The sequence below is a fragment of the Gavialis gangeticus genome, unplaced genomic scaffold (assembly GCF_001723915.1).
Source record: "Gavialis gangeticus isolate Ggan-Ray unplaced genomic scaffold, GavGan_comp1, whole genome shotgun sequence".
NCBI classification, from domain to species: domain Eukaryota; kingdom Metazoa; phylum Chordata; order Crocodylia; family Gavialidae; genus Gavialis; species Gavialis gangeticus.
Genome location: NW_017729029.1, coordinates 60,080,764 through 60,106,943, shown reverse-complemented (window position 1 = coordinate 60,106,943; position 26,180 = coordinate 60,080,764). Strand labels below are relative to the sequence as shown.

At 40.0% G+C, this 26,180-nt stretch overlaps 1 protein-coding gene across 1 annotated transcript in view; it reads left to right on the top strand.

Annotated features, from left to right (window-relative positions):
• The first annotated feature begins 277 nt into the window (after positions 1 to 277).
• The window catches only part of DCHS2 (dachsous cadherin-related 2), a 124,349-nt gene continuing 98,446 nt past the window's right edge, over positions 278 to 26,180 (top strand). Inside the window, exons 1-3 of the mRNA XM_019521054.1 lie at positions 278 to 349; positions 1,246 to 1,443; positions 8,358 to 8,589. Coding sequence (XP_019376599.1) covers positions 278 to 349; positions 1,246 to 1,443; positions 8,358 to 8,589 — 502 coding nt within the window. The remainder of the gene's footprint in view (positions 350 to 1,245; positions 1,444 to 8,357; positions 8,590 to 26,180) is intronic.

The following is a 26,180-nucleotide window of genomic DNA, read 5'->3' as shown; positions in this document are numbered from 1 at the left end:
ATGTAGGTGCAGCCAAGAAGGACATTACCCACTGGCAAGAGTTTATGCACCTACTTTGCAGAGAGTTGTATGTCTTTTATCATGCAGGCATATAACTTATGTAAGAGTGGTTCAGTTGGTAGCACTCTTGCCTTTGTCTTCTCTTTTGGGAGTGGGTGTGGCTTGAAAGAGAGAGTGGGTACATTTACACGTGATGCTATGTCACCATAGCAACGTGCTACGACGATGTAGCATCCGTGGGCAAGAAGCGTGCCACTGCAGGTATGTTGCCATAGTGATGTGCTCCCCAGTTATAGTGCATCGCTATGGTGACACAGTGCCTAAAAAGGAAGTACGAAGTGACGGTGCGGTAACAAAAGTGCCATAGAGGCACATGTAGACGCACCCTGTAAGGGGTGAGAGGAACTCCCCTCAGTCTGAGAACAGGGAGTGGGGATGGGTAGGCCTGGGGAGGAATTGTTCTTATCTTTTATGGAGGTATTGAATGTGTGCTAAGAAGCAAGGTTGGACTGGGCATAGGGAAAGGGCACTTTCCTTGGTCACAAGCAGGGGAGAGAAGCAGGAGTGTGAATGGTGGAGTAGGGTTGATTGTTTGGAGAGTTCTTTCTAAGTGGGGAGGGTTATTTTCTCCTAGTATTTTATTTCATTTTTATAATTGTTTTATCTTTTATTGTAGACTGCCCTGAGCCTTTTTGAGAAGAGAGGCATATAAATCTAATGAATAAATAAAGAGGCATAGTTACCTCTAAACCTAGGGCTGTTTTGTGCTATTGAAGGCCCTCCTTCAAATCAGATGTCAAACTAGGCTCTTGGATTCGACTGGTGAATTTCACAATGTACAATAGTAGATAATATCTTGCCCAACATTCCCCCTCCCTGCGTGAGTAATTTGTTTTTGTAAGACCCCACTCTGATAGATAAAAAGAGAATGTGCTTTAATTTGGAGGGATACTATATGTTTTCATTGGTCTGTGTCTTAATGATGCTTATAATTCTGTTAAGTTTATAATTCAATTTACATAATTGAAAAAAAAAATCCTTTTGATGTGGTATGCAGTAGCTGCACTACTATCATCTAATGCCTTGTTTTGAGTGTGCTTTTGGGTACCTTAAATGTTACAGCTACCGCATGAAAAAATATGCTTCTTTAATATTGGTTTAACATTTGACTGGCATCAAATATTCATTTCAACAAATATTGTGAAATAAAAAATAAAGTAAAATATTATTATCTTCATTACATCCCTGCAGGTCAAGGCAACCGATGCAGATACAGGCCAGTTTGGTGAAATAGAGTATTTTCTTTATGATGGGTTCCATAATTATGAAAAATCTAAAGCATTCCAGGTAGACCCAAGAACTGGTCACATCTGTGTATCTCAAGACATTGATAGGGAAGAGGATCCAGCCACTTACGATCTCTTGGTGAAAGCTACAGATGGGGTAAGTGTTGCTCATAAATTTTACCAGACATGTAAATAAGTTTGGGATTCACTATATGCTTGTAAGTGGTAAAATAAGATTTTTATTTATTTATTTGAACATAGAAGGAGTTTTAACTTGAAAAAATGTATTACTCCAGAACAAATAAAAACTTTTTCAAACTGAAATTGGTATGTAGTTAAATGTCATTCAGGCTTATTTGTAGATCATATTCTGTCTTGCTTTAGATGGCTAAAAATTGTGCTGCTGAATAAATGTGAAAAATATGTACACATTATGCAGTATGAGGAAGATTAGATACATTAATAATGGATCCTTGAACTAGATGGGAGTATTGTAAGTCTTATGAGTTTTTTACAATTCATTTTAATTAGGCTCAGAAATGTGAGTCCTGCTAAAAGTCTGTGATTTGCAGATAAATGTATAATAAAAAAGATGGAAATGTTAGATGCATATTATACTAGATGAAAGCCAGGATGATAAATTTCAGATCAGAATAAGAAGAAAATGTAGATACACTAAATGATAGATTTTTTTCACTTTCAGGTTAGCATAATTTATCTTCTTCTACCCTGCTACAACCAAATTTTCAAAAGTGATGACTAATTTTGAGTATCTTAGTTTCTGAATGCCTAGTTAGGAACAGTTAAGGTCTGATTTTTGTAGAGATGCTGAGCACTTTGCAGTATACATGGATTTGACTTGACATTGTGGGAGTGTAGTACTTATAAAAAACAGGTGTGAAGTTCCACAAGTTGGTATCCAAATGTTAAAATATCTAAAAATTGTGTACACTTTTGAAAATGTGGGCCTTTTCAGAACTGATACTTAGTTGAACTGATGAACTACTATAATACATTCCTTCTGTGGGATATGGGCAGAAGAAATACATGAAAAAAGATGGGAGGAAAGTTGAAAGGTTATTTTTGATGACAAAGGTGAAGGAAGGAGAAAGGAAGGAAGAACGGAAAGAAAATACGAAGCTCATATAGACAATGACAAAGGGAGGAAAGAAGAATTTTCCAGATGGTGCACAGTTTATCTTGCAATGAAACAACACAGTAGAGCTATCAGTTTCCTCCATGTTTTTGTGTCTGCTCCATTACATATTAGAGCTTGTCTGCCTCTTATATATATCACATAGAAGCAGCAGTGGGGGAAACAAAAAAACACAAAAAAGTAATTTTGTTAAATTGACACGTGAGCTTTAAATTGTCTATGAAGGAGCTCTCACTGATTTTAATGGGGACAAGATTGACCATCATATTATTGCAATTTGAAAAACTGCAGAAAAATCCAGCATATATTAATTGCGGAGAGAGGAAGGACACTAACTTTCTATTTCAAAGAATCACTAAAGTTACATATCTTAATATGTTTGTCATTGAATGTTAAGGTTAAGGATCCTTCTGTCATACCTGCAAAGTATACTTTGCTTTGCTCTTATTTTAGTTCCAAAGTTACCTACCCCATCATTGGCTTTCCCAGGTATTTTGTGTTGAAAAATTCTTACTGCAGAAATAGTCATGAAACTAAAGTTCCTTACACTAAAGGAATGAATCCTGCATGAATAAAGGTTTCATAGTTTCATAGTTGTGGATTACAATCCACATAGTAATCTTCACAGTTGGTCTTGGAGAGTGTCCTTCATTGCCACACATTATGGGCCTCGGCAGACTGAGAACTGTATATAGTAACATTAACTCTCCATATCTTACATACAGTATATGCTTACATGTGCATTTAATTCCAAATTACAACATTAAGCCCAAGGGTTAACAGGATTAATATGTGTAACTATTAGTGCTGTGCAAAGCTTTGGTCCCTGATTCAATTCAGTGGAGATTTGGCCCGATTTGGTGGCCAAATCTCCAAATCCACATCAAATCAGAGGACCCTTTAATCTGTCCAAATTGAATCGGAACCTTCCGAATCAATTCAGAAAGATTTGGCAATTTGGACATAGACACAGTTTTAAATATTTTTTCTATAGATCTCTAGATAGCAGGTGGCTTGTGAAAGCTGCAATGTTAGGGTGTATGAAGTGTAGGCAGCACAGACCCGGAAGTGGACCAGAAGCACTTCTGGTCCACTTCTGGGTCTGCCAGGGAGTGCACTGGGGGGGCCCTCCCATGCCCCCCCCAGCTCAGTGACTGTTGCTTCCTGGGCCTAGGGGGGCACCCAGGGTCCCCCTGTGGCTGATTGATGAGCCATGAGGGCATGGAGGGACCCCCCAGTGCACTCCCTAGTGGACCTGGAAGTGGACTGGAAGTACATCCAGGTTTGCCACTGAGCATGTGGAGGGCCACCCCCCCCCGCACACCTGTGGGATGCTCCATCCACCCCAGCATCATGAGCTGATACCTTGAGGTGTGTAGAACAAATATTTAAAGCTGTGCCTGCCCAAAGTGCTGATTCTCTGAATCAGCATCGAATCTTCAGATTCAGGTTCGGCCAAATCGAATCAGGCACAGTGATCCAAGTCAATGAATTAAATCACTGTCCCTGGTTCAGGCTAAAACCAAATCCAAATCGAATAGGACCCACTTTGCACACCCTTAATAACTATAGTACTGAAAGGTAGCTCCAGGAAAGTTTTATAGCTGGTGATGGCCCTGCATCTTTGCATTCTCTTTTGGAGTTACGTTTGCTACTTGGCATGTGCAACAAATCAATCTCTGTTCTTAAGGCTAAGTACAGACTGTCAAAAAGCCCGAAGCTGAATTGATTCAATCTTGAAGGTTAGTTTAAACTGCATAGATTGCACCAATAACCAAGTGAATAGACATTCATTTTTGATTCAGGAAATGCAGCCATATGCCTTCAGTGGCCCTGGCCAGAAGCCAAGGGGCACTAGAGCACACCTTCCTGCTTGGCTGCAGCAGACACCTTGGGCCAAAGCTAGCCCACTCACCCTGCGAGGCAGGATTTTTAGGGGAGGTTCAAAGCATCCTGGGATGCTTGGGGACAGTGAGTTAATTTGAATTTAGAGGGGATCTGGGACAGAAGTTCAAGAAACCAATTTAATCTAAATCAGTTAAGTCTGATACTACATCCATCCAGGTTTATTTTAAACTGGTTTCAGCCATTTCGAAAATGGTTTATGTGCACCGAACTTCTGTTGTGTTACAGATCTGAACTGGTTTCTATTATTATATCTATTTATGTGTATTTCTGTCTCTAGCCTAAGAGAACATAAGATTGCAACTTTGCAGGGGGGGTCCCTGTGTGGAAGCGGATAAATAGGGAAAATGCAATTGTAATGTTACCCTTGCAGTGTTCTTTTGTGATCTGACTCTAAAATAGATAGTTGGGCTGTCAGAAATATCAAGATTGTGCAATGTGGAAGATTTAATGTTATAAAAAACCATAATTTTTTACATTTACAGTTCCCAGCATTCCTTATTTTAAAATACAGTTTTAACATTGCAGTTCTCTTACCATTCCAAGCATAACAGACTAACATTTTGCTGTCTTTTATTTACTAGTGAGCAACAAAAATGTTTTAATATGATGTAAAAGTTTTAATGTTTTTCACTATCAAGTAACACAAAAGCCGATAAAAACATTTCCCTCAGGAAATCTAAATGCTTCAATTATAGGTTGAGATCATGCATGGGAAGTTTTAATCCCAAAGGTGTTTTTTAATCCCCCAGAAAGGAGAATATGAAAAAATATTAATAGAAAGCTTGATGTGGGCTTGAAGGGGACTGTGAAAGGAAGCAAAAATTATGCACATGCTTGCTTATGTGCTATGTTTCTCTCCCTTTTAAAGGTGGGCAAACATGGCTTGTTTTGCTAGTTAATTTTTTTCTCATTATTTAAACTGAAGCCATTAAAACACAGAAGAATGTAATCTATATTCTTTTGTTAGTTAAAATCCTATTGAAATTAAAGTTTTTGACATAACTAGCTTATTCTGTTTCTTTTTTTCATCATTACAACATTACCACTTAAAAACAACATATAACACATTTTGACATTTTAAGAAGGAAATAAAGTGTCTCTTTAGGAAATAAAGTCTCTATATGATATTTCATTTTGAAAAAAAATTACAGTTGACCCAAAAAGAAGCTAAAATGGAAATCCTGGGAGAATCTTAAGTAGTTTTACAATTTTAACAACAAGAAATATAACTATTCTAAATAACACCATAGGTATTTATTAAATTAGCATCTGTCAAAGTAGGAAAAAATTATTTGTATTGGAAGCGCACTGATAACTTCATGTTTTAACATAAATTTGGTTTTAGGAGAAGAAAATTGCCAGTATGGTAATTTCAGTTCTGCGGAAGTCCATTATGTTTGCAGTCTGTTCCACAAATAACAGAATTTCAGAATCCAACAAGAAGATGGTATTGTCATTAACATGTTTATGTCCCCAAATTTTATATCAGTCCTTCAAACACAAAAGTAGTTAGAAGATAATTTAGGTTTTTGATAGATATGAAGTTGGAACCAAGGAGACACTAAAGTGAAAATTTAATACAGGTTTTTAGAGACTGTTATTCCACTGCAGAGCAAAATCAAAATAACAGAGACTGTTATTCCACTGCAGAGTATATTCCTGTTTGAATAACTGGACTGTGCACTGATAGTAGAGTCCATATTTAAAAAAAAATATGATCCCAGAACCACACACGCAGAAATCTGGAAAGTTGCACTCATACCATGGCCGCATGAGTAAATTTGGGGGTATTAAATATAGCTTGCTACTATACATGTTGGTACTCAACTTGTGTGATAAAGCTCTATAATTATTAGGGCTGTGTGAAATTTCAGTAGCCATTTTGTTTCAACGCCCAAAATGCTGAATCCAAAATGAAACGGAAGGCTCCAAAATATCTCTGAAACAAAACGAAACCATCCGAAATGTTTCGAAATGTTTCAGGGACGCTTCCCCTGGGAATGGTCCAGCACAGCCCCGCAGCTCTCCTTTTAAAGTGCCAGGAGGCTGGGGCCAGGTAGGGCAGCCATGGGGGCTTCTCCCGTGGCTCCCCACTCTGGGGCAGGGGCAGGCACAGCCAGAGGAGCTGCAGGAGAATTGCAGCCACCTAGCTGTGCCTGCCTCTTCCCGGCCAATCCAAATCTCTGAAACAGTGTCGAAACTCCAAAACAGATTTGGCCGAATCAAAACAGAACAGTAATGTGAAACACTGAAACAAATTGCTGTCCTCCAAAATTGCCAAATCCAAAACCAAAATGAAACATAGCTGCTTCACACAGCTCTAATAATTATGTACTCAACTCACAAGCATTTTGTTTATGTAACTTTACAATTCAGGTTTTGTGTGTGTGTGCACATATGTGTTTGTGTATATAGATGTATATATGTATACTATATATAGTATATGTTTTAATGTATCAAGCTCCACTGCTCCATTCTTCCCAATATCACAGAATTCACTTAATGTAAAACTGCTCCAGAGTCTTAGCTGCCTTCTTAAAAAAAATAGCTTTTATAGATTAAGAAATAACTTTGGAAATGTAAACCAAGCCTAAGTTGATGGATTGATGTTTTTCTAAGTTTTCTACAAGACAATCCCTCTAAGAGGCAAATTTTCACTTCTCTTTCAATCTTTCATAATTCTGAAGTCACTTTTTCTGCCTCAGGATGTCACAGATACAGTATTGCCATTGAATTCAGTACTTTGCTGAGCATTATCTTTCTGAGTCCAGCCTTCATTCTCTTTCTGCTCTTCAGTTTTCTGTGCAAAGTGGAATTAGTGGCCCCATAGTTTATGTCCCTGTACCATTTCCTGATGGTGGCCCCTGGGAGTCTGTCTCGTAGCAAGGGAGTGTAGGGAAGCAAAACCACAAGCTAAATGGAGAACAGCATAGCAGTCGAAGCCTGAGAGTGGGGAAAGTTGATACTGAATCTAGCTACCAGGCCAATCCCCATTCCCAAGTTTACACAGGAGAAGGATAACCATGGTTCAGGCTGTTGAGCCAAGTTTCCCAGATAGTATAGTGGGGGAAAAACCCAAAGTACAAGTTAATTCTGTGTATTTTATATTTCCAGCTACAAGTTACAGTTGAATTGCTGCCCTTGTGCATATCCACAAATTCAAACATGTACTTATATGTACAGGACGAAATGGCAGAATTGCTCAAATGACAATCCTAAAGCTGGTGGGGAGATTTTCAGCAAAACAGATGTCATTGTAAAATACCAATTTATTTAAATTGAATTGTTTTAAGGAAATTTATCAGTGTCAATGAGCGTTTTCTGCTCAAAGTGAGAGAGTACAGCCCAGGATAGCTAATTCCCTGTGAGTTAGCAAATAGGCTGTGGCAGACCCAGGGTCAAGTCTCTGCTCTGAATAAGGCAGAAGAAGCACATGGAACTGGGTTTCCTAGGTGGGTGCTTTGTTAGTGGACTACTGCATAGTTAGTTTTTAAGTAAAAATTCTGAGAGGTTTTGGTTTCATCCTGATGTCCAGTGGATATTTTTTAAATCTGTAAAGTTTTCACAAGCTAGGGAAACTTTTTTACCAGCTTTACTGCTGTCCTGTAGCAGTATAGATAGAAATGACCCCCTACACGAACACAGCCACTGAAGATTAACCATAAAGTCTTGTGAGGCCGGACATTCAAGTGTTTTACATTGATCACAAGAGTGTTCACAAGAGTTTCATTCTTAAATCTAATGCCCATTCATGAGAGAATAGAACCATAAGCATTGAAATAGCCAGCACACTGGAGCTGTATTAAAGATTCTGTTAACTCCTGCAACTCAATTTTCTGGCAGTCGCAGTTACTTTTAATAAATGTTGTATTGTTCAGTTAAGTTACAGATTGTTTTATATTCTAGTGATGCATTGCACCAGATCTGCAGGACTGTATTATGTACATTTGTGCAGTGTGTTTATGCAGTGTATTTGTCGTTTAATTCATTCTGATTTATTTCAACAGGGTGGATTAAGTGCCCAAGCGTTTGTTCGCATTGCGATTGAAGACATTAATGATAATCAACCTATCTTCGACCCAGACACATATCTGACAAGCATAAGTAGTCATACACCGCCAGGAACAGAAATCATGAATGTCATTGCCACAGATAGGGATTCTGGCATATATGGTAGTGTGACATATGAGCTTGTTCCAGGCAACTTTTCATCCCTTTTCACAGTGGATACTTCTACAGGTACTGTATGTATGTATATGATTCAGAAACTACATTGATGCTGCACATCAAATTCTTCTTTGAAAATAATATTCTGTTACATATGTTACAAGATGGCTTCTGTTACATATGTTACAAGATGGCTTTTTCTCTTTTATTTTTCTTTATGAGTTTGGTTTTCTGTTGACTGAAAACATGGCATATGCAATGGGATTACATGTCATTTCTCCAGCATTTTCTTTTGGGAACTAGAGTATTTTGCCTATGCAACAGAAGTGTTTTTTGTAGATCTTGAATGCTTAGAATAAAAAATGAAAGGATTATCCTTGAGAAATTTGTATAATCCCTTTCCCACTCTCTCTTCACTTTCATACTACCACTTCAGATAATTGTTCATGTGCACATTCTCAGTCTGAGCTCTGCACCTGCCATGAATCTTGAGCTGGAGACTTTTTGCCCTAGCCATACTCATAGGCTATTCTTTAACTCCATCCCCCTCTTCTGCCCTATACCTAGGGGTCAAAGGGGGATGCACACTTCCTTCTTCTCAGTGCCTGGACAAGAGATGTAACATTCCTCTTGACTTGTTTGTAAGCTTCCTTTACTTTGAAGGCCATTTTTTCTAGACCTTTTCCCCTTTTCCCCCTGCTGCTTCATTTCTTCTCTCCTCCTTTGCTGAGAGAGAAGACAGGAAGTAATGAATAGAAAGGCTTTTGCCGCCAGCCTCTCTGTCACATGACTTTTCCCTCCCATCTTATTTTACTGTGCCACAGCGTGCTGCTCTTCAGGGCTTGTTATTTCCTATTGGTCCTCCTCTTCCCTTTCTTTTCTTTCAGAGGGCTAGAAGCTATTTTCTTTAGTTTGTTTTACTTTTTGCCAATATAACTATTTATTTTCTTAGCAAAGGTTTCTTTCTGCTCACTGAGACTTTATTGCATTAAGTCAGCATCAAAAGAGCCGTGGCCTACTATTTGTATAAAATCAAGCCTTTCCAAAACTTTATGCAACTATCTGTTTCCCTATCCAAGTGCATGATGGGGTGCATGGAACTATGCTGCCCAAATGGAGGTGGCCCTGTGATATTAGCTGATTTTACAGCAACTCAGGCCATAGTCTCCAAAAGCCACAGAATGGCTCCATAAATGACATCTGCAGGGGAGCTACCCAGAACTCGATATATCCTTTTTAAACTTTACATGATTGCAAAAACCTCCAGACCAGATGTTGCATGTGATAAGGTCATCCATCAGTCACTGTTTCCCTAGGGAACTCTGAGACCTGCCTGCAAGTGTATGTGGGTGGGTGTTGCTTTAGAGTCACCCACAGTAAGGGTGTGAATATAGACGATGTCTTGGGGGGCGGGGGGAGAGGTTACTTACCATAAACTGGAGTTCTTCAAGATGTGCTATCCATGTGCATATTTATATCCCACTCTCTTTTACCTTTTTTTTTCAAGCATCACACATTGTATAGGACTGCAGGATTGAGAGGAAATCAGGGTGCAGACTGTGTGCACTGATGTTTATCTTATCAGTGCATTGGCCTGCAACACGGCAGTAACTCATCTGGCCCCACAGGCTGGATAAGGGGTTTAGGCTGGTTTGTGGGGGGATCAGACCCACAGACTTCACTTGCTAGAGCCAGTGGCTTCACTTGCTAGAGCCAGTGGACAGAGCCAGTCTGGTATGGGCAGCTTACGTAGTGCATGCCCCAAAGCAGTCCTGTAATGCTGCGTGCAGCATGTGCTGGTTTTGACTGGGCTCACACTTGAAGCTGGCACAGTGTGAACACTGCTTGCAGTACCCATGCTGGACTGGCTCTGCACACCAATTCCAGCATGCAGGGCGAGTCTGTGGACCTGATCTATTCCCAGAGCCAGCATGGAGGCCTAGTCTGGCATGGGTGCTGCACACCAGGGAGGCTCCATGTGAACATGTAGTGTGTGCGGCTGGGGCTAGCATGTGTATCATGGCTGGAGTGCATCATGGAGTCAGTAGACTTACAGGCTGGATCCTAGGGCTCTGTGAGCCAGATACAGCCCAGGGGCTGAATCTTTGTCACTGCTGACCTACAAGGAATTGCTGAGGCAAAAAATCATTGGTCTCAGCTCCTGATGTGCACCCCAGTACAGAGAACATGCTATGAATGATGCAGCTCAAGGGTCTAATTATTCATAAATAATTTCTGCGCCTTTCTTTTAAATAAGGTCTCATCCTTAACTCTTTATGACCTTAAATTGTGTGGGAGAATTTTGCTAGTATTCAGACAGTTCTCTGCTGCTTATCTACGTCCCTACTTACTTGACTCTCTTGCCTTTTCTATTCCTTACTTCCTCACATGACTGGTTTCCTCATTTTGTCTTAAGGGAAAAGTTAAGTGGTACTGGGTCGCTCATGGAGTTGGAGCAGAGGCAAAGAGGCAATTTTGATAGATGCAAATAAGTCCGTATAAACTACATATAAGAAGGCCTCAACAAAATGTGCATCTTACAGACCTTTCTTTTCACCCACTGCCAAAACAGCAGCCCTGCTGATCTTTAAACCCTGTACTCCATCAGTCCCTAGTAGTTTAGACATCAAGGGCATGTGCTTTTAGTACATTAGTCTTTCTGACTGAAGTTATCTACTTCTAATATTAGAAAAAATAAACTAGAGCTACAAATCAACTTGAAAGCTATCATATGCATGCTACTCTGATTACGTCCTGATCAGAACTATCACTTGCTGATAGTTTGCTGTTTAAGATTAATTAGCTTTGACACACGAGATTATTCCATGTTTTAGTAATTTGCTGTGCTGGTGAGAGAGTATTTGCTGTTTGGTACAGAAATCATCATAAAGTTCTGTTCTCCCCGAATGATGTCTATTTTCACCTTGTTACATAGCCCCCAAAATATTTTGATGAACAGAAGAAACTAATCTTCTTAGGAAGTTGCCTTGCTTACCTTGGCCATATTCTAATTAATTTTAACTGCAAATCTTAAGTGCCTGTCAAATCAGATTCTCTAGGGAATAACTGATGCCAAAAATATATAGGTCAGTCCATAACTGGGGAACAGGATCTCCACACATTTTTAACTGATTATTTCAAAACTGACTCAATAGGCTTGTCAGGGAGACAAGCTATGGGTGTGTAACCCATATAGCTCACTCAGGAAGAATTGGCTTTGCAGCATTCCTTTCTTGAAAGGGGTTTTCCCTTGACTAGTGGCCCTTTGGCTTGATTTTCTTCCATTGTTGGCAGTTTGTATAAGGTGGACGTTGTCTTCAATTATGAGGAACACTTACATCATTATTACCTTGTTGAACTGTCATGAAATATTATCAAACAGGGACCGAATTCTTAATGAAGTAGCCCGCGGTCATTGTTACTGGCATTTCTAGATAAGAAAAGCATTTAAGTTGAAGACACTGTTCCCAACACTATAGCACTTGGAATCTGATTGCATTTAATCAGATCTCATGGATAATTTATGAGATCTGGATGAATTTTATTTTAACTTACTAATATTAATGATGCTGTGTCTTTTTTTTGTAAAGAACACCCTTTTTTCTTTTATATCCTTTTCACGTGCTTATAGCTAATTACTGGCAAAATGAAATTGTTTATTAGCTTTTGGCTATCTCTAAATAAAAATAGTCACTATGGGTGCTAGTTTATCCCCCAGAAGCTCTGCCATCTTCCTGTTTGATGTTCCAGTGGAAGCTGTTCAATACTGAGAAACGGAAGCAAATTATCTGACTCTGTGACAGCATCGAGAGATTTTCCTTCTCTTCTTCCTCACTGTCTGAGAGAGAGGAAGATGGTCTGTTGCTATTTCTTCCTTTCTCTAAGGCTGTCTTCTGTACCTCAGATTATGGGGGAATTGCTGAGAACATTGAGCCTGCCTTTCTGATGTTCTGATCTAAAAGCATTCCTGATAACCTTTTCTCTGAAGTTGTATGGTGGACATAAGCCATGCCTACACAAAAGTGTTTCTCTGTTCAGTCCCATCCTCATAGTGCCATGGACAGGCTGATTAGGTTAGTGTCAGTGTCACTGAGGAATGCTATCGAGTCCAGTTGAAGTGATGCTTGGCTCCACTTCTGCCTATGGATACAGCCTGTACAGAGCAGGGAAATGTGCTGGATGACTGCTCTGGGACAGGGTACATTTACTGACTAGACACAGATTACTCCAGCCATTACTTCGGCTTCATTGACCCAGTTTTTTGGCTAGAAGGAGACAGATGGAAAGTACCAGAAATAGAATTTATGGAATTTAGGAAGTGTGGCATGAACTGTCATGAGCTGCTTCAAAACATGCCTCTTTTTTAACCTTCTGTGGCTTGCATATTATAATATGACCAGTTTGTGTCATGACAAGTCCTGTCACATGTGCCTTTTTCTCAAGATGTGGTGGTGGAAGTTTGAGAACGTTAGTTTATGTAGATTTATTATCCTGATCCATTTTTATGTTTAAGTAGTGATTTGTAAGTTTTGAACATGTGCTCAGGAATTAGGCAGGGGTGTCATTGAATTGGGCCTTTTAGACTGACTTTGCTCATCTTCTTCCTTTATTTGAATTACTTTACTATGTATATGGAATATGTGGTAGTATTTTTATTTGTATGAAATGAATTCATAAACAGTAAATGTATTACTAGCTGACATCTTGTCACATAATATTCTAGTAATGCTATAACGAGTCAAAACTTGTGTACCGTTTGAAGTTATTATCTATGCTATAGAGGGCTTTGATTTTTCCAGTGTCCAGAACATATATTTTCATTCTTATCTTACTGTAGCTCTCCTTAGAGGCTGTTACAAACTGCTGTACTCAGGTTTTATAGAATTCACAAAAATTAAATGTCTTCCTGTCTTTCTCAAAAAAGAAAAAAAGAAAAAAAAAGAATTATGGAAGAAAGAAAAAGAAAGAAAGAAAGAGATAAACCCCTCAGAAGTTATCATTCTGTCAGTTGTGACTTTGTTAAGGTATTGGTATGACTGTTAAACCAAAAATTTTAATAGGCTAGTTTAAATACTGAGCAAACATTATTTGCAATAACGGATCTTCATAACATATGAAAGAGTTACAACATTGTGAAAATACTAAAGCAGCAATGACATACAGATATTATGAGATAGGGCCTGACCCAAAACCAATTGAAAAGACCCGTTTGCTTTAATGGGTTTTGGTTCAGACCTGCTATGATTATTGGACAGCAGTTCTAGATCAGTTAGGCTGAAAAGGAAGCCTTTCATTCCACGACCGCATAGGTACGTATACCAGGATTCATAGAATTGTAAAAGACATAGTGATATTTATGTGCTTTTTTGGACTCTTTTGTTTGAAATAGTCTCTTAGAATCCTGTAAATGGCATTTATTGCATTTGTCCATGTGCAGACATTTGGATTAACTATTTTTTTTTATTTGAGTGATAGCAGATTGTCTGAAATATAAACCCATGGCCAGTAATCCGATTGTCTGAAATATAAACCCATGGCCAGTAATCCTAGATTTAAAGTATGAAATCCTAGATTTCAAATCCTAGATTTCAAGCCATTCCATTATAGGAATGGCTGAACCAGTAGTGAAAAGGGTGAACCTTCAGATACAACCAGTGGTGTGACAGTAAACCTAAGCAATGGTCACTTCTAAAAATTTGGCAGCTGCTTCTTATTTTACCATTTTCATCACGTCACACATTACCGTATTTCTGACATAACTAACATAACAAACCTATTACTTTTGAAAAAAAAATTTCCACCTAAGGATACGGTTTGTCACTTTTGATTTTTGAAACATCCTGAGAGAAGGCCTAGAGTCTTTCGCAGCTCCTAGAGTTATTGCGTGGGGTTTTTCAAGACACACTGATTTTCTCTACCAAATTAGCAGAACTAAAAAGTACTTTGAGAAGTAATTTTGGCCTAGTGGACATCATTGTGTCAAATTGCAGTACTTATGGCCTGGACTCTTCACACAAGTGCAGTCTCTTTGTTCCTTTAGAAACACAATTCCATTAGTTAGTCATTGATTACCAAGAAATGCATATTTAAGTACAGTAAGCATGCCGTAGAATTTATTAGAAAGCAATTTCTGAAAAATTAAAAATTTCCATCAGAAAATAGTGCGAAACACAAACTCTTACCCTTGCATCTAAGGTGAAAAAATGTATTTTTGGATGCCTCATGCCCCCATTTTCACCTATGGGTGAGTCTCCTTATCCCAACTAAATCTCCCATGATGCACTGTTGTGTATCTTTTGACCAAAACACATGTTCACTACGTGTTTCAAATGACTGGGATGCATTATGGCAGGTGTAAATTGTCCTAGAAGCCCATTCCATACAGAAGAATGAATGTATGAAGCTCAAACTACTGTACAATTTCCAAGAGGTATTGAAGAGTATTTTAGGTTAGTGCAGTTTAATGTTGAACTGACTCAAAATAAAATGTTGATTTGGTTCAACACACTGAAATAAAATGTGTTATGTTAAGAATGTGGAAATGTTTTTTATCAATCAAAACTGTTGAAAGAGAACATACTGAAATAACATTTTTCAAATCACATTGGGGGGACTTTCATTTCTTTAAAAATTGGTATTTTGACTTTTTATCACAATTCAAATGAAAACAAAGGTTGAGATACCAGAATCTCCCATGGGATAGGAATTGCAGTTTTTGCTCAACTGTAATTTTTGCACTGTGTTTAATTTGTAACAGATTGAGCAATACATCAAAGTAAGGTAGGGTGGGCATTTCTTTTTAGAGAAAATAAAGCTATTTTTATTATTGCTAATGAGGCACTCATATTATAATAATTTATTATTGGAAAGATTTGTTCTTCTAATTTTTATTCTATTCCTGACACATTTATATGATATGTAATAAAATTGCTACATACATAAAGGGAATTGCATGAATAAAAACATATTTAAAACTAGGAACAATTTGTTTTGGAACATTCTGAGGCCCTGTTTTTTTTACCACAACTACGTCAGTTCCTGGTTCCTTTGCTTTGCACAAGTAATTGATAGCATATTCAGGGCACTGAAAATCAGAGGACTAAGCATGACAATGGGTTAGCTGATTAGGTTTTTAGCTCTGAAGACCTAACATTGGTATGTTGCAGAATTTAAATGCAGTCATCTTAGCCGAGTTGTTACTGAATATTTACTCGTTACAAGACTGCCACATAGTTTAGTAGCACTGAGCTTGATTGGTAGGCCGTGACAATTATGGAGAAGACTAAGCCTGGGAACAATAGGAAACAATAAGGAACTGAACTTTGAGATCAATGATAATTTACTGTAGAATATGGTGAGAGCATCATTTGATTCTAACAGCAAGTCGTGTTGGCAGAATAACATGAAAAAATGTATGTGATGCCAGCTCTTGGTGTAAGTAGGTTGGCTTTCCTCTACAATCTCTAAAAGTCAGTAGAATTAACCAGCCCTGGGGGGGAGACATTATTATAAGCCCTATGCCAAGAACTCAAAAACGCAATGGTAGAATGCCAAGAACTCAATAATGCAAAGGTAGATTGCCATCTGCACTTGTGATTTATTGTACTACCACACATTGCAAACAAAACATCTTGTAACTCATTGAAAGTTACATCTAAGAATGTAAGAGTTCACCAGATGAAGAAAACACGTAGACTCTCATCACTTTCCCCTGCTCTTATGATTTACAAGATGTTGTTATAATGGAGTGATAATAGGAAAAAGGGGCAGAATGCATTAATAATTCCTAAATTCCTAAAAATGTGTGCACTTAATTATTGAAATACCCAAGCCATAGAAGATCTGAAGACACTTTAATAAAGAATATTAAATTAAAAAGCTGCCAGACCAAGAATGAATACGTTTTTCTTTCTCTTTCTTCCATTCTGGTAGTATTAGGTTAAAATTGTTTCTAGACTACTCTTTACCATAGCCCATTCTTTATTATTGTGTTCAACAGGGTAACAGTTACTAGTTTTTACAAGTCTTTGCCATCTTGCAGGAGGCTAATTGGCTCCGTGCATAAACAAGGGCTCTCTGATGTTATCTATCAGCTCTAAGGGAGGGAGCTGTGAAAACAGTAGTTTACACAAAGAATAAATAACCTTGGGAAAGTGTTCCTACTATATTGGACTGGTATGGACAATCATAATGAGTGGCATAGTAGACCAGTTTTTGAGTAACAAAGTGACAGCGTGGAATGTTTGGTAGTGTCCTCAGTAAAGGGAAGAAGTATTTATTTTTGCACACTCATTAGTCTTATGTGTCAATGTCTGTTCCTGTGCCTAAAAACCTTTCGCTCTATGTAAAATACCTTGAAAGAAATATCCTCTCTAGTTACCATAGCAGTGGAGTTTTTATTAAGTTGAAGGTAGCACTATTTTAGCATCTGCAAGCGTAGCAGCTTACAAAGCTCTTTATTGAAAAGATTTTTGATTAAATATATGTGTTTGAAAAAAATTAGTAAGTTAAGGAACCTAAAAGTGCTCCCTGATTGACCCGGAGGAGTGCTGTGGCGCTCTGTCAGTTATTATATATAGGATAATTGAGAAGATTCAGCCTTTGATTTTTAAAACATAGCGGACTGCTCCCTTTCTATGGGACTGTAGGAGAACAGCATTTCTATTTGGGACATTTGTACTTGATTAATCAACTCTGTTCTGATGCACTGTAATTACAGTGCATCGGAACAACCTCGCAGCATGTTGACAGGCACCCGGAGATACTAAATTTAATGCGCATTAGCAAAAGTGCATTAATGAATATGTACACGTGCCCACTGAGGACTAAGAGTTGTAGTCAGACTGTCACCCAGGAAGCAGAAGACTCAGGTTCTCGACCCATAATCAAGAAGGAATTTGACCCCACAGCTCTCTGGCTTTCTTAACCAGAAAGCTATGTGACTATCATAGATGATTACATGGTTCACTCCTCCCCCACCATTTTCATAGTTTCATAGTTGGCAGGGTCAGAAGGGCTCTGAGCAAATCATCAAGTCCGACCCCCTGTCCTGGGCAGGAAAGAGTGCTGGGGTCAAACAACCCTGGCTAGGTAATTATGTAGCCTCCTTTTGAATACCCCCAGGGTAGAAGCGAGCACCATTTCCCTTGGAAGTTGGTTCCAGATCCTAGCCACCCTGACTGTGAAGTAGCGCCTGCTGATGTCTAGCCTGAATCTACCCTCTGCCAGCTTGTGACTGTTATTTCTAGTCGCTCCTGGTAGTGCTGGGGGGAACAGGGACTTCCCCAGTGCCTGCTGGTCACCTCTGACTAGTTTGTAACAGGCCACTAGATCCCCCCTCAGCCTTCTCTTGTGGAGGCTGAACAGGTTCAGGTCCCGTAGCCTCTCCTCATAAGGCCTGCCCTGCAGACTCCTGATCATGCAGGTGGCCCTCCTCTGGACCCTCTCCATGGTGTCCACATGCCTCCTGAAGTGCAGCGCCCAGAACTGGACTCAATACTCCAACTGCGGCCTGACCAGTGTCGCATAGAGGGGGAGGATCACCTCCTTAGACCTGCTTGAGATGTATCTGTGGACGCATGACAAGGTACAGTTGGCATTCTTGACTGCGTCCCCACACTGTCGGCCCATGTTCATTTTGGCATTGATAATGACTCCAAGATCCTTTTCTGCCTCTGCACTGACGAGAAGGGAGTTCCCCAGCCTGTAGGTATGGTGCTGGTTCTTCCTCCCCAATTCCTGTACCTTGCACTTGTCAGTATTGAAATCCATCCTGTTTTCATCCACCCACCCTTGTAACCTGTCCAAATCTAGTTGTAGCCTGTCCCTCTCCCTTAGCATGCCCACTTCTCCCCACATCTTCACACTAAGTGGGGTTTCTCAGGGGTCTGTCCTGGGTCCAGTATTGTTCAACACTTTCATCAATGATGTGGATGATGGGATTGAGTGTGAGTTTAGCAAATTCACAGACAATACCAAGTTGGGTGGAGTTGCAGACACTTTGGAGGATAGAGTTAGGATCTAGAATGACCTGGATAGACTGGAGAAATGGTTCACAATCGATCAGATAAGATCATCAGACAAGTGCAAAATCCTGCACTTAAGATGGAATAACTACATGCATAAATGCAGACTGGGGAATGACTGGCTAGACTTCAATATTGCAGAGAAAGACCTGGAAATTACAGTAGATCATAAGCTGAATATGAGCCAATAATATGCTCTTGTTAGAAAAAAAGCTAAAAGCATATTGGGTTGTGTCAATACGATTGTAGCTTGCAAATCGAGGGAAGTGATGCTTCCATTCTCTTCAGCACTGGAGAGGCCTCACATGGAGTACTGTGTCCAGTTTTGGGCCCCACGCTTTAAGAGGCATGTGAGCAGATTGGAAAGAGTCCAGTGCAGAGAAACAAAGATGATTAGGGGCCTGGGAAGACATGAGGAAAGGATGAAAGAACTGGAGCTTTTTAGTCTGGAGAAGAGTGAGGGAGATTTGATAACAGTTTTCAAAGACCTGAAGGATGACTATAGAGGATGGAGGTAGGCTTTCTCTGTGCCCATAAGGGACAAGGCTAGGAGTAAGGGCCTCGAGCTTCAGCAGGGGAAATTGAAGTTGGAGACTAGGAAAACCTCTTTGACTGTCTGATCAAACATTGGAAGAGACTACCTAGAAAACCTGCGGACTTTCCAGCCCAGGAATTTTTCTAGAGTAGGTCAGATAGACATTTGGCTGGAATGGTTTAGTTAGGGATGTTCCTGCTCTGAGCAGGGGACTGGACTAGATGACCCTGAGATGTCCCTTCCAGCCCTACTTTCCTACAGTCCTATGCACCTGAGAAAGAACAAAAAACTCCATGAGATTTTATATTTTGTCCCTTGTTACAAGCTGTATCACTCAGTCTCATAAAATGATGATTTTTCTTGCTGGCACAGGCAGATTTTTTTTTATGTAAAGGTGTAGTACAGATAAAGTGTAATATACATAAAATTATGTTGCAATAGTTCCACTTTTTTTATTAATGTGTATTGTAATGGCCCCAGTCAAAACCACAATTCCATCATGCTAGGCACACTACAGACGCAGCAAGAAGACAGATTCTGCCCCCAAAAATGTACAGTTCAGTTAGTATGTTAAGCTACAAGACATATAGGCAGACCAGGAGGACAGCTGTCAGTTAGCCAGTACAGATTAGCAGGCGGGCAGCCATCTCAGTCTTCCAGGTGCTTAACTGCTTTGAAGGATTTTAATGTGAAGGAGAGTTTTAAGGTATTATATGTTAGGGTTGCATGCATAATTGGTTTTTCAGTTCAGCAGTCATACCAAACAGTTGAAATAAAACAAATTGGCAGGTTTTTTTGCTGCTTCTTGCCAAAATGAAAAACTGCAATATTTTGTGTAGAACAAAATGGTCCATTTGACCCCAAATGAAAAGCTTAGTTTTGGCCACTGACAAGAAAAGCAAAGAAAATGAAGGGCTAGATTCATCGAAGTATCAAACGATGAGGTGCCCCTTCTATCCTAAGCTCAAGTTCAGCGTATATAGCTAGGAGATGGGGGATATTTTTTCAGTTTCTTCTGTCTGAGATAAAGTGAAGCTTTACATCCCATATTCTGATGAACAGGCTAACCACTAGATTTGAGAGTAATTTTTTTGCTGTCTTTCAGGGATGTTTTAGGTATTTTACATAAAGTAGAATAGCTCCCCTTTTGTTCAGATTTGTGGTGAAGAAACATCTGAAAGGTAGAAGGTCAGAGTTCAAATTCATTTTCTGCCTAATTCATCTGCTTTGTGAGTCTGGTGCCTGCGTCCTTTTCCCACATTTTTTTTAGTCCAATGATTCAGCATGCTAGCACCAAGCAGAATGGCATGGCCTGATCTGGCATGCTGGCATTGAGGCAGTGCCATAGGACCCAATCCAATGTGCTGGCTCCAGAGCTGTGGGTTGGGTCTGATCCTGTGCACTGGCTCTGGCACCGTGTGCTGAGTCCAGGACTGTGTGCTGGCCCTGGAGCCACATGCCAATACTGGGGCCATGTGTTGTGTCAGATCCAGGAAAAATCAGGGTAAAAGATACATTGGTATAAGGAACCCTTATACCATTGTTTGTTGGTTTCATTCCTGGGGTGGCCATTTGGTCAAAGAAAACAGATTATTATTTGTTCCCTTGATCTTGTGGCATAGCCCTGTAATAGTGTACATTTTCAATGCATGCAATCAATATGAATTACACTGGGTTATATATATTGTGTCTCCAGTTCCCTAGATAATCTTTAAATAGATGTGCATATAATTTTCGTATGAAAGAAACTGTGGTCTTGGCCCAAGAGTCTAAGAACAAAAGGACAATGACAGTTAAAAGCTTTTTTTCATATGAAGGTATAGAAGTGGAATGGGTACAGCGGTATGCATGGAAAGAATTGCCTGGTTATAACAGAAATATCAAAATCCTAGACTCTTTTGAGCTTTCAGTGAAATAGTTCTGTCACTCAGTGAGCCATAGAACTGTATGTGGGGCCTCACTGCTAAGCTTTACAATTTTTTTTACTTTCAAACTAGGACTGCGTCTGTTATAGCAGAGAGAACTAAGTTAAATTTGTAATGCCCCCTCCCCATCCATCCCCAAAAGCTTTTTCTCCTCTGGTAGTTATTAAGCTCTTTATATGCTGTATTTTAAAATGTGTTGCCATGGTTACTATCAAGAAAATCAGTCCACTAGAACAGGTGCATCTTGTATACAGTTAAAATGATAAACCTGAAACCTAAATTTTTTATTCAGAGATTATAAAAGAAGCAGAAATAGGCACTGAATCATGTAAGTTAGAAATGAGAAAATGGCAAATAGAAGTGCCTACATCGTTCCTCCAAGGCAGCAATGCTCATGGTGCTGAATCAAAGGGTCTGGACTCTACATATTCCTTTCTGTCAAGGGGTCTCCTCTTGTTTGCTAGCCCTGCCCAGCATGTAATTGCTGTAACAAAGTAACTAACTTGTCACATGTTTAACACTGAAGCTGTACTTAATTTGCAGTGCTTATGAGTTAAAATCCTAGGCAGATTAAAAACATATTCTGAATAGGTCACTGGAGATGAGCATCGATCTACAGAATATTAATTGAGTTCAGCTGCTAGATTTGAAGGTGAGGTTGGGTGTTTAAACTGCATATTCCTTTTTGCCATCTGCCTCCTGTCTGAGCTGGCTGTCAGATCATTTCAGTTGACTAATCCAACAGTATTCACTGACAAAGTACTACTTTGCTTTAAAGTCACCATATCAGTCAAGTTCATGCTGCTAAAAATAGTTGTTGATTTTACTCTTCTTGTAGTTATGTATTTGTTTTACAGTTACATTTTAGTTTTATAAGTAATGAGAAAAATCTGGAAAGCTGCTGGGATAATTAACAATATTGCAGTCTCAATCCAAACTTCATTATTCCAGTTGGATCAGGAGGTAGCAACCTTTTAGGAGGAAAACACTGAATTCATGGAGCTTAGTGCAAAGGTGGGCTGCTGTTTCTGATCCAGACACCTGCTATCAAAGTGCTGCTGATTCCTCTGCTGTTGAATTGCTGATGAAATTGTGGCTCTGTAGGCTAGAAAAAACTGCTTGGCAGTCTAGATCCAGACTGTGGCCATAGGTTGCTGTCCCAAGTTAGAGGATGCTAATTTTTATCTTTTAATTTGCATGACTGTTGTGAAAATCAAACTCCACAATGTTCTCATGTTAAGTATGAACACTAGATCACTTTAACAGTGAATGATTACATAGGATGCTTTGCCCTCCCTTACTTCTGAAGAGTAGCACTTTACAGAAACCCAACAGGACCTACATAACTATCTTAGAGTAAGGTGCTACACAATAGGATTCAGAACCACAAAATCAGATCCACAGTGAAAAGTATCTACCATAAGAAACCCTGTCTTTGAGGACTGATTCTGGCTATCCTTTTATGCAGGTGCACAGTACAAGGTAGACAGAGAGATTTATTTAATTTTGTGTGATCAGTGTTCAAAGGCAGCTCAAGGGCTTATTTTATTAGTATTGCGTGAGGGTTCAGATGAAGATGCTTCAAAATGGAGCGCGTTCGGTAACTTCTGTCTGCACGTTCCAGGAGCAGCTCAGCCCTGTTCCCAGTGCTGTCTTCCAGATAGAAATGGGGGAAGGCATAGGCGATGCAGTGGGGGGGGGGGTCACATGCCCCCCTGAGATTGTCCCTTGCCGGCCGGGAAGTGGGAGTGCTGAGAGAAGCACCAGCCAGTGCTCCCCTTCCCCCCCCCAAAGATTGGCATCGGCCAGGGAGTGGGAGTGCCAAGAGAAGCACCAGTGGCACTTCTGGGATCCCCCTCCACCCCTGGTCAGTGATTGGCTGCTGGGGGATCCCCCCAGTCTGTGATTGGCTGCTGGGGACCCCCGCCACTGGTAGGCAATCAGCTTCTGGTGCTCCCTCAGATTCAGGAGGCACCAGTTGCCCATGGGGGAAGGGAATGGAGAGAGTTTAGTTTGGGTTTTTTTCATCTGGATCCAGAGGGTGGGGTGGGTGGATTGGAGCCCCCACAGATGGCTCCAATCTACCTGCTCCACCCTCCAACAGCATCTGGGCAACTTTCAGCATGAGCTCCCTCCACTCCCTTTCTCCTCTCCCATTCTGAAAACAGCTCCACGGCTGGGAGGGCACAGGGCATTGCTAGGGGAGAGTGGCTGCAGGCTTGCAGCTACTCTAAACAGCAATTTGCTTTCCTAACCCTAGGACCCCACAGCAAATGTCTGTTACCATGGGGAGTTGCTTTTCTGTCTGTGCCTCTAGCCTTACCTCCTGCAAAACCACAGGCCATAACATATGGCCTATCTCATGCATATTGTCAGAAAGTCATCCATTTTTGTTCTGAAGACTTCAAAAGATGGAGAATCAGGCAGTTCTCTTCAAACACTATAGGTGCTTTCCAGACCTCTGGCCCAAGTGCATAGGAATAAGAGGGCATTGTGTACCTGCTTGCTTCCCCTTTCTTGGAGCAGTTGAGCAGTGGGAGGGACCAGAGAATGGATAAAACACTAGTGGTCCCTCCTTTCACCTTGTAGATAGTTCATATAGTAGCTAGCTGGCTTGGGTGTGATTTGTAGCTGATCGTGGTCAGCCAGAGAGGATTTCTAATTCTGAGGCATTTCTTACAGAGCTCCTTGAATGCTCTTGGTTGTCACAGAGTGCCTAGATCACTATTCATTCCTTAAAATTCAGGAATATCAACATCAAGACTTTCCTCAGACTCTCTTCACTTTTATATCCTAATGCAGGGATCACTGACAGGTTCTGCAGGCTGGATCCCACCTCTGGAAGCAGTGGATTCAGCCTGTGAAGCCAGAGGGCTTTGCCTGTGCCTGCATCTGCACTGGGGCTGGGCAGCAAGAACGTGCGCTGGGCTTGGGCAGCTTCCAGCTGGGCCTGCACTGCACTCAGGAAGCTGGGATGGCATAGGTGTAGGTAAAGCCCCCCCGCTGCTGATGTGCTGTCGCAGCCACATGGCCCATTTTAGACTGGAGCCAGACTGTTCCAGCCCCTGGCTTTTAAAGGTTGCCAAATACTGTCTTAAAGTGTTTGAAGTAAAAGAATTTTTGGACCATTCACTAGTTTTATTCTACACAAAAATAGCCACCACTGAAGTGGCTGACAGTAAAAATGGGAGCACCAAATCATTCCATTTCATGACAACAACAGCGTTTAAAATCTACATTGGTACATTTAAATTCTGGGGAAAAGGTTAAAAACCTTTTCCTTCAAGCTACAGTTACTCAAATTACCTCAGGAAATGCCAAAATGTGATGTCCCTGAAAAAAACTAGACTGAGCTCTCTCACTAATCAGTAAAACCCAGTTATGGTCAGAAGACAAAACAGAATAAAAAGTCCATAATGAGGTTGCTTCTTGGAAATACATCTGGTATTGGGGTAGAAACTGGATCAACAACGGATTCTGAATCCATCTGTATCTTTGCTGAGTTATTACTGTGGTTTGTCGCACTGGCATAAATGTCCTTTGTTATTAGTGGAAAACATTCTTCCTTGATTTTGAGTACTCTCTAGAATATATTTTAAACACGCTAAGGGACAGTTCATTATTATAATATCCTGGCAGCATAATTGGAAAGTTTACTAAATGTACATTTGAATATTTATGAGTATTTTATGTATTTTCCATTCTTCTGCGTAAAAATCTGTTTTTTCACGTTAATGCTTCAATTCAACCTGCATTTTCAAGCAACTATATTGTAGTTAAATCATGTGCTTTAGCTCCTAATCCTTCTAACATACTCTGACTTGAATCTAATTTCTCCTCTATTTGACAAAGAATGCCACTGCCTTGAGAGTGGCGAACACAAAATTCAGATGCCATTACTATCCAGATATATATTTCTGTCTTGTGAACTAGAAAACTCTGAAGATGGCTCTTAGCAGAAGAGGCATTTTAAATGAATTGTCAGGCTATTTAAATGAATTACTGCCTCCACAGGTTTCTACAAAAAGTCCTAGGTTATGGGCACCTTATTATATATTTCTATTAATATATAGAAATGGCTATCATATATAGCCTTCTATAGTGCATAAAAATCAGTTTCCTACATTAGTTGAACTGCTTGAGGTATTCCCCATGCACTTGGTTTATCCAGAATTAATGCATGTTACCTTTTTTTGACACTGCTGCAAGTTTTTGCACAGATACTCCACAAGCACACTTTTGAGTAGCACTTTAGCATCTACTTTTATGTAGTACAATCCATGCATGATATTGATCCAAAGCCAGAGATTTGTGATTTATGACATAGTTCAAGAGCATTTCAAGCAACTGTGACCCCACAGCTCAGCACTACTCAGTGGGCACATCTATATATGCGTTAATGCACTTTAGTTAATGTGCATTAAATCTAGTACCTCTGGACACCTATGCATGAGTGTGGAGGCTGTTGGAGCATGGCAATTACTGCTGTCCAGCAGCCTTCTGCATCTTCTGTATCAGTGTTCCCACGCTTAAAAATGGCTCGTTGAAAAAGCTTTAGTTCAAGTGCCCCTGCTGCCACGTTTAAGTGTGGGGACGCTGATACACTATATGTGGCATCACTTTTCATTAGAGCGGCTCTTGGAGCTGCTCTAATTAAAGCATAGCACCACCCCCATCTCTGGGGCATATGTAACATTGTCTTCCATTGTGAGGTACATTACAGGAAAATGCACATTAGCCTGTCTTAAGGTGCATTAACTAAACAGCATGGTTTTTAAGTGATGCTCAATGTGCATTAAAATAGGCTAATGCTCATTAAAGCACACATCTAGTTGCCCCCAGTATGTGCATGTACTCCAGACACCACCAGCAAAGGATCTATGTGCTAAATATTGTTGTTGTCATGAGTCCTGGGATGTTCTTGGAATGGGTGTTCTTGTCATGAGTCCTGGGATGCTTCAAAAATGTATAGGCAGGTAAGATTCTTTGGGTAGATGTGATATCTTTTATTAGAGCAACTGAGTAGATGGAAAAAAGTTCTTTGCAAACTTTTGGGTGCAATCACTCTTCTACAGGCCTAGGAAGTCTCTGCTGATCTGAGACTCCAAGGAATGAAAGAAGCTAAAAGTGTGACAGGATGTCAGTGAGAATGTAAATAAGTAAAAATTAGGAAAACAG